This window comes from Nerophis ophidion, linkage group LG15 (genome assembly GCF_033978795.1).
Source record: "Nerophis ophidion isolate RoL-2023_Sa linkage group LG15, RoL_Noph_v1.0, whole genome shotgun sequence".
Taxonomy (NCBI): Eukaryota; Metazoa; Chordata; class Actinopteri; order Syngnathiformes; family Syngnathidae; genus Nerophis; species Nerophis ophidion.
In genome coordinates, this window is record NC_084625.1 from 16,797,342 (window position 1) to 16,807,286 (window position 9,945).

The 9,945-nt window shown below is 39.4% G+C and overlaps 1 protein-coding gene across 1 annotated transcript in view; it reads right to left on the reverse strand.

Annotated features, from left to right (window-relative positions):
* map3k15 (mitogen-activated protein kinase kinase kinase 15) overlaps window positions 1-9,945 on the reverse strand; it is a 72,210-nt gene that overhangs the window by 26,604 nt on the left and 35,661 nt on the right. Inside the window, exons 17-18 of the mRNA XM_061921553.1 lie at window positions 4,634-4,764; window positions 4,463-4,568 (exon numbers count right to left, since the gene is read on the reverse strand). Coding sequence (XP_061777537.1) covers window positions 4,463-4,568; window positions 4,634-4,764 — 237 coding nt within the window. The remainder of the gene's footprint in view (window positions 1-4,462; window positions 4,569-4,633; window positions 4,765-9,945) is intronic.

Sequence of the window (9,945 nt, forward strand, 5' to 3'; positions counted from 1 at the left end):
CCCGCGCATCCACGATGCCGCGCAAACGTAACATAATAGTTAATATTGTAAATCCCACATTCGTTATTTTCATGTACATTCTGAGTGTCTCATTCAGTAATAAAAATAAAATTCCATTCCGTTTTTTAAGGCACACTGTCATAACATTTTAGCATTTCAATCAGACGTGGTTTTGTATTAGTGTTCCTAAAAATAGACATATTGGCCCCAAGACCCATTTTTTTCTCAAAATTTGGTCCCTGACTCAAAATAGTTGCCCAGTGCTGGGGCCTTACCGATCATTTGTGGTCAAGAGGGCCAATAAATGATATTTGGAGCCGATATTAATTTCCAGTAAAAGTTAGCTAAACATGAATAGTAACTTTTTTACGAAAACGTGGGACCATTAGCGACATGATTTATGCGGCGCTAATGTGGTTAATATAACAGCAAAAAACATCAGGGGATTTCACAAACACCTTTATTATGTGTGTTTTAAAGAGAACATAGACATTTTCAGCTCAAAATATGGGAAATCTCCCGGGAAAATTGGTAAAATATTGGATTTCTCTACATCACAATAACTTCCCATTTACTTAATTGTATACCATTTTAGAGCAGTTTATGGATTGTAAGGTTTCCTTACAAAATGTGTATTTAAATAAAAACAATTCTGGGCTCCTTAATGTAGTTTATAGTTGACGCATTTTTCAAGCTTCTTCCTGGATGTTACGGAAAGTATGAGAATGTGTGAGCTGTTGCCTGCTCTTCTTTAATTAGATAATCATCCGTCCATCCATCCCTTTTCTACCGCTTATTCCCTTTGGAGGCGCTGGTGCCTATCTCAGCTACAATCGGGCGGAATAATTAGATCATCAGAATTTAATAATTCCCGAGGGGAAATTAAGATTTTCGGCACAATCCCATTAAAGAGAAGACAAACATTACAGGGAGACAGAACAGGATCGCTGACGGGTCTGCCAACTTCAGGCGGCCCTTACAAAAAAGGTAAGAAACAGGTAAATGCTGGGGGTGGGGGGGTCCGGACTGAGGCCAAGGGAAAAAGACTCATGTCCATAGCACACATAAGCATGTGTGTAAGGGGGATATATATTAAATGTTCCATTTGTTAATTTACACATAGTTTGGATTTTTTGCAGAGATATATTTTCTGTTGTCCATTCGTCTATCCATCCATCTTCTACTGCTCTGCGGTGTTATTTTATATATCCACGGAACATGAAACCCGCAACGCTCCTTATATGAGCTTGTTGTGCACAAAGGGAGGAAAATGCCAGGAAAGAAAAACAAAAACTGGAATTCCCGGCAAAACATTTCATTTTTGAAAGTTTTGGTGAACAGATGAGACGTACTGTAGACGACCAGCATTGGATTAGAAGGGGATTGGGGGATGGAAATGGCCGGGTGAGCGAATGTATGAATACAACTGAGCAGACCGGGGAAGAATTCTCACAAGAACTGAAATGCCCTGTCAGATATCCGATCATATTTTGGGATACTTATTGACAATGAGAGTATTTTGTGTTCTTAAATGAAAGAAAATAACTGCAAAATGTTAACTTTTCTCTTTCTATCTACCTCACTGTTTTGTTACTTTTATAATAAATACTTAATATTGGTTTTATATTGCATTTGCTGATGTAGTTCTATTGTGTAAAGAAAAAAGACTGATACACATCAAAAAGCCAAACATTGGTCTTAATTTGTTTACCCATATGACTCACTTGAGACAAAGCGCTGTTATTTATCCCATATAATCAGTAAAGATACCACTGGAAAAATCATGAAATATATGACAAAAAAAAATGAACACTTGATTCTAGTGTTAACCTTTTTTTTTCCCCAGCTCGGCAGATCTGGAATTTGCGCAACACAATGACCGAAACGGTTCAGCGAGGACGAGGGACAATAAAAGGCAGCGTCACAAGTGGAGATAAGAACACACACACACACATACACACACACACCTACTAATGTAAGACAAACACCATTCTGCCTCCGCTTGATTAGCTAATCTAATTCCACACAGTTCTCTAAATACTGGAGAGGGCCAGATGGTCCATGAATGTTTATGTTTGTGTTCATAGTCCTGCTAAGTGTTTCCATAGATAGCAACAATAGGTGGCCCTTTTCGTCAATAAATATGCTTTAAAGTAGTGTTTCCTAACATAGGGCCATTGTTGGGCCGCGAGAACTCCCTTGAGGGCCGCTAAATAATATCTATTTTTCTATTTTAAGCAGTACTCAGTTGTAATACACTTTTCCACCACTTGTGGCAGTAATGACAATATCAAACAAACGGAAGAAGTCTGGAGCTGAAGTTAATCATGGAGAAGTTTATTCAGCGCAAAAATTAGGACTTAAGTCAGGGGTACCCAAACTACGGCCCACGGGCCGAATACAGCCCGCCAGCGTCCAAAATTCAGCCCGCGGGACGTCCCAAGTTAAAAAAATTTAATAATTATATTATTTTATTTTTAATTCGAATTTTTTAAAATCTGGCCTTTCTGATCCATTTTACTCTTCTAGCTGCTCAGGCAAATCATATTGTCAAAAAATGCATTTTCTCATCGATAACGTGACATCATCAGTGCCAAGTGCGCACTCTCTCAGTCAATTAGTGCGTGATATATATATATATATATATATATATATATATATACTATGAAAACAGTACCACTTTTTGTATTTTCCTTAGTTTTTTATTGTAGCAACATGGTGGTTAACGTTTTGGAGTCTTGTGTATATGTGTGCATGTTAATATATATATATATATATTAGGGGTGTGGGAAAAAATCGATTCGAATATGAATCGAATCGTTTACGTTGTGCGATTCAGAATCGATTCTCATTTTTAAAAAATCGATTTTTTTTATCATTTTTTTTTTTTAATCAATCCAACAAACCACTACACAGCAATACCATAACAATGCAATCCAATTCCAAAACCAAACCTGACCCAGCAACACTCAGAACTGCAATAAACAGAGCAATTGAGAGGAGACACAAACACGACACAGAACAAACCAAAAGTAGTGAAACAAAAATGAATATTATCAACAACAGTATCAATATTTGTTATAATTTCAGCATAGCAGTGATTAAAAATCCCTCACTGACATTATCATTAGACATTTATAAAAAAAAAAAAAAGAACAATAGTGTCACAGTGGCTTGAACTTGCATCGCATCTCATAAGCTTGACAACACACTGTGTCCAATGTTTTCACAAAGATAAAATAAGTCATATTTTTGGTTCGTTTAATAGTTAAAACAAATTTACATTATTGCAATCAGTTGATAAAACATCGTCCTTTACAATTATAAAAGCTTTTTTTTTTTAAATCTACTACTCTGCTAGCATGTCAGCAGACTGGGGTAGATCCTGCTGAAATCCTATGTATTGAATGAATACAGAATCGTTTTGAATCTGAAAAATATCGTCTTTGAATCGAGAATCGAATCGAATCGAAAAAATCAATATATTATCGAATCGTGACCCCAAGAATCGATATTGAATCGAATCGTGGGACACCCAAAGATTCACAGCCCTATATATATATATATATATATATATATATATATATATATATATATATATATATATATATATATATACACAGCCCGGCCAAATTGTTTTAACCCAATGCGGCCCCTGAGTCAAAAAGTTTGGGGACCCCTGACTTAAGTGGTGAAACTGTAATTTCATTTGTACTTTAATTTTATTGACAGCTTATTTAAGATTCCCTTTTTTATTGATTTGTTTAGAATGTATTTATTTTAGCACTGTGTAATTGTATATACATTTTTTTTCAGTTTTTTTGAGTCCCTTCTTTTGCATTATATTTGATTAGTGTTTCTTTCGTAATCGGCGTGACCTAATCCTTGATAACAATTGTTTTATCCTGTTAAACTAAGTATTTTATAAATCCATCCATCCATTTTCTACCGCTTTTCACGTTCGGGGTCGCGGGGGTGCTGGTGCCTATCTCAGCTGCATTCGGGCGGAAGGCGGTGTACACCCTGGACAAGTCGCCCACTCATCGCAGGGCCAACACAGATAGACAACATTCACACTCACATTCACACACTAGGGCCCATTTAGTGTTGCCAATCAACCTATCCCCAGGTGCATGTCTTTGAAGGTGGGAGGAAGCCGGAGTACCCGGAGGGAACCCACGCAGTCACGGAGAGAACATGCTGACTCAACACAGAAAGATCCCGAGCGCAGGATCGAACCCAGGACCTTTGTATTGTGAGGCAAACGCACAAGCCCCTCTTACATCATGCTGCATAATTATTAAATACGATCAAAATCAAGAGTACGATTACTCTTTCAGTGTTAATATTTGGTAGTAGAAAAGTTCGGACCTAAAGTCAAAGAGGTTAAGAACGTCTGCCTTAATGTACCGGTACGCTGCTGCTATTTTGAAGAGCGTAGAAACCGAAAATCACAAGTTACCAGTGAAGGTCTCCGTGCAGGGGTTGACTCCAGCCAGCCGCTTGGAGGTACCAAAGTCTGAAATCTTCAAGACGCCGCTGTAGGTGTTGACCAGCACGTTGTCGCCCTGATGGAGACGCAGCGGGTAAACACGACGATTTCGAAGTTAGACGTCGGTGGGCGTTTTCTGACCTTTATGTCCCGGTGCACAATCTGGTTCTCGTGCAGGTAGCGCAGCCCCTCCAGGATCTGTCGGGTGTAGAAGATGATGGTGGCCTCCTTCAGGGGACCCCATTTGGAGCGCAGCAAGGCCGACAAGCTCCCTAAAGAGAAGAGGTATGTTATTACTGCAGCTTGACCACAGGGAAAATTTGTATTATTATTATTATTAAGGTTTATTTGAAATATAGACAGATACAAAAAACATAGACATCTGAAACAGCTATCCAATGTATGCATCATAGTGTTTGTAGCCAAAGCTAATTTACAACACTTCTCCCGTCCAAAGGCAAAACCTAGTAACTCGCTTCTAGCTGATTTTGAGAAAACAACAGAAAACCAATCTATCTTCATGCTGTTTTACAAAGATCTACAAAGTCATCAAACGTATAGATGTTCTCTTGAGCTTTCATTTTCTTGCCGATTGAGCCATGGATTGAATCTGCTCTTATGAACGTGTGCCCTTTCTCCAGATATTTTATCACAATCTCGGGTGGGCCCCATTCTGCGTTTGCACATTGGGCAAGAGCCGTGTACAGCGTCCAGTTTTTATTTTGACCTCCACAGTTATCTGCCCAAAAGAGTATGCAAGGGGAAGAATCAAGAACAATACATTTAATGAAGGTGCTTGCAACGTCCTGGGCCAATCTTCCAAATATCCCCTCGTGCCATAATATCACATAATCAGGTTGACCGTCGGCCCCCATTCGTGCAAATGTCTCATTAAAGACAATAAGGCGACTGACAAAGAAGCTCCGATTGGTCCCTTGAGATACTAGGTTTTTCTGTTGTATCTACGTGGTTATGTGGTTGCTAAGTCCTGCCATGCGCGTAACAGCTTACTTACGGAACAAATTACAATATCGCATACACTAATTTAAAGCATATCAGCTAGGAACTCCAAAATTATTATCAGCTCAGTTTTGACCAACATTTAGTAACTGGGTTTTGCCTTTGGACGGGAGACGTGTCCCCAACAACAACAACAACACAGATCCAACATCATTAAAACAGGAAAGTAAAAATAATAAGGCAAAAATTAGTCGATAATAATGATAATAGAAATAATATAGGCAAAGTGAAAACTAGATAAAAGCCTATAATGATAATAACACAAAGTGCAGACTAGATAAAAAACAATTAGTAAAAATTAGTAAAAACCAAACATGGGAACACGATTGCTGCTCAACCAGCCATAATTTGGTTTGTTTTTTGAAAGTGACAAGTGCAGATATACTTTTCAAAGTGTCAGGTAAAGAGTTCCATAGTTGTGGTCCTTTGCTATAGAAGTGCATATACTTTAGAGTAGTCAGTGTATAGCAGTATAGATTTACTCGCCACTGGCAATGACTTAGTCGCAGCAAAATCCCTGTCTTGCCTCGGGGTGCATGAGTGCTGCCGGCACTGGAGAGCTACGGTTCATTGTGTGGGAAATGGATACCAACATGTACTGTTAGCAGAAATGGCCGCTTTCCGAAACGATGACGAGCCTAACCACACATCTGAGATGATTAAGTCAGCGATTAGGGTAAGGTGTTCGTACGTCTCACTATTCCCACTTTAAATGAAAAACTGCCAGATGGCCCAGTTTCTGCTTCAGACTGTCAGTGTATGTTGGACTTTCTGTTTTCGCTCATTAAACCGCAGCTTCCCCGATGTAGGCAACATAAATAATGTACATTTTTTATATAATACAATCTTTTTTTTAATTTACATTTATAACTTCTCTGATAACAATAACATTGTGCTTTCCAGTTGTTACATCTTGTTCTTTTTACACTTCTGTGTCTCATTTTCAAGTATGCATTCATTTCGGTTTGTGCTCGGTGTGTTGCCCTAGTCAGGAAGTAGTCTTTGCCATTAATTTGAATGTACAAGTCTTGACTTTTGTTAAGTCCTACAAAGTGTTTCTACTTTAAGTAATGTACTTATTACACACTAGCTGTTTGATTGTAAGGTGCTTCTTAGTTGTATCCAATCCAATCCACTTTATTTATATAGCACATTTAAACGACAAAATGTTTTCCAAAGTGTTGCACAACAATATTAAAAACAATAATCAAATATTATCCTTAGCTCCACCAATGACTGAATAAAACAAAAACATAAAAAACAATATAAAAATAAATATGATTAAAACGTAGTTGGATGACTAAATTTGGAACTGTTGAAGTCGCAAAAGCAAACCGGTAGCATTGATATGGCAAACCCAATGTAAATTAGCATCGAACTAGCACATTTTGCAAAGTGGACCACTACTTTTGAGCGCTTTCTATTACGCACGCTTGCTTTGTTGGCATGGACAATTACAACTTAAATTCAGGCATGTGATTTTTCCGTCTAAAGTCGCAATTCCATCTTTTTTAATCTTGGGGGGAAAAAACAAAATTATCTTCCGTTTTTCCGTTTTTTTTCCGACCCTAAGTCAAGATTAGTTTACTTGCCGATTCGTCTTTTGTAATCGAGACGTAGCTTATATTACGCCGTTGTTGATTGGTCGATATGTTCCTTGTGACCAATCAAGACATCTGTTATGAATGATGACGTTATTACCGCCATTTTCCAAATGTAAACGATGTCGGTTCTCAAGACAAAGGACGCTTCACGAGTAAAAGAAATTAATAAACATGTCAAAAATAAGTTTTGATGGGATTGGATGGAAATGGAAATCACTGATACGGTTGGGAAGAAGGAAGTTACGACTTTGTTCGGCGATTTTATTCGGAAAATCGATCATCCCGGAAAAGTTTTCGGATCAATCGTCCTGTCCCCTTAGCAGAAAAACAGCCCCAAAGCATGATGTTTCCACCCCCATGCTTCACAGTAGGTATGGTGTTCTTGGGATGCAACTCAGTATTCTTCTTCCTCCAAACATGACGAGTTGAGTTTATACCAAAATGGATACATGGATGATACAGCACAGGATTGGGAGAATGTCATGTGATCAGATGGAACCAAAATAGAACTTTTTGGTATAAACTCAACTCGTCGTGTTTGGAGGAAGAAGAATACTGAGTTGCATCCCAAGAACACCATACCTACTGTGAAGCATGGGGGTGGAAACATCATGCTTTGGGGCTGTTTTTCTGCTAAAGGGACAGGACGATTGATCCGAAAACTTTTCCGGGATGATCGATTTTCCGAATAAACTCGCCGAACAAAGTCGTAACTTCCTTCTTCCCAACAGTATCAGTGATTTCCATTTCCATCCTGCCTTCTCTGCATCTTGGGGTTTGTCAACAACAAATAACTCTGACAGGCCCCATTCATTCTTTCCTTTTCCTGTCCCCTTAGCAGAAAAACAGCCCCAAAGCATGATGTTTCCACCCCCATGCTTCACAGTAGGTTTGTTGTTCTTGGGATGCAACTCAGTATTCTTCTTCCTCCAAACACGACGAGTTGAGTTTATACCAAAAAATTCTGATTTGGCGCCATCTGACCACAAGACATTATCCCAATCCTCTGCTGTATCATCCATGTATCCATTTTGGTATAAACTCAACTCGTCGTGTTTGGAGGAAGAAGAATACTGAGTTGCATCCCAAGAACACCACACCTACTGTTAAGCATGGTGGTGGAAACATCATGCTTTGGGGCTGTTTTTCTGCTAAGGGGACAGGACGATTGATCCGTGTTAAAGAAAGAATGAATGGGGCCATGTATCGTGAGATTTTGAGCCAAAACCTCCTTCCATCAGAGAGAGATTTGAATGGTTGACCAAATACTTATTTTCCACCATAATTTACAAATAAATTATTTAAAATTCCTACAATGTGAATTCCTGGATTTTTTTTCACATTCTGTCTCTCACAGTTGAAGTGTACCTATGATGAAAATTACAGACCTCTGTCATCATTTTAAGTGGGAGAACTTGCACAATCGGTGGCTGACTAAATACTTTCTTGCCCCACTGTATATTCCCATTTAGATGAAAACTGTATCATAATACTCGCGTTGAAATAGGGGGGGGGAACAAGCGCTTTTTGTGTCGTCCTCGCCAGTTCCAGGTCTGATATGGCTTTTAACATCATCCATCCATTTCTTCCGCTTATCCAAGGTCGGGTCGCGGGTTTACGAGGTCCCAGTTATATCAGCGTGTCGGATTATGTTAACAGCCACCTTCTGTCCAGGTGAGAGCAATGATTTATGGTCGACAATAAACTTACATGGAGCAAGAAAACGAGGAAGCAGCTGATCAGTCGATGATTCAATCATCTGCACACAGGAAGTGATCATGGTGCCGCTATACATCGTTTTTCGGCGTTAGCGCTTATAATATCAATATCACTAATACTTGGTTAATATTCATGTCCCAAAATGTAAATGGGGTATTGTTGGCGCTTTTTGAATGGTTATTTATCGATCTGATTTTCATACTTGCCAACCCTCCCAATTTTCCTGGGAGACTCCCAAATTTCAGCGTCCCTCCCGAAAATCTCCCGGGGCAACCATCCTGCCGAATTTCTACCCGGACAACAGAATCGGGGGCTTGCCTTAAAGGCACTGCCTTTGGCGTCCTCTACAATCTGTCGTCACGTCCGCTTTTCCTCCATTCAAACAGCGTGCCGGCCCAGTTACATTATATATGCAGCTTTTTACACACACACAAGTGAATGCAAAGCATACTTGGTCAACAGTCATACAGGTCACACTGAGAGTGGCCGTATAAACAACTTTAACACTGTTACAAATATGCTCTACACTGTGAACCCGCACCAAACAAGAATGACAAACACATTTCGGGAGAACATCCGCACCGTAACACAACATAAACAGAACAAATACCCAGAACCCCTTGCAGCACTAACTCTTCAGGACGCTATGATATACCCCCTTCCCCCCATCTTCCGAATTCTGAGGTCTCAAGGTTGGCAAGTACGCTGATTTTATTGGCAAAATAGTGGAGCTCCCATTGGCTCCGCTGTGAGCAGACTTTTATCTACATTTCTTTAATATTTAGAATGCATTAGAAACAATCCATCTGTTGTCATGTCTTGCAAGATTGTGAATGATAGGCCAAATTCCCAAAAAAGTGCAGTTCCCCTTTAAGCCGGTGCCGAGTCTGCAACCGCATGTGACGTTACATGCAACAAAAGTATTGAAATAAGGTAACATTTGATTTTTCAGTACCCAGTGGAACTGTCGGAATTGGGTCGCTACCTATAATTTCTCTCTAACACTGACTGTACAGTCCAGTGTAACCTCGATTTACGAACCCCTCATGCTTTTTCACTGTGTATTGTCTGCCTGCGGTGCAGCCATTTTGTGCCCGGCAGCACATCCAT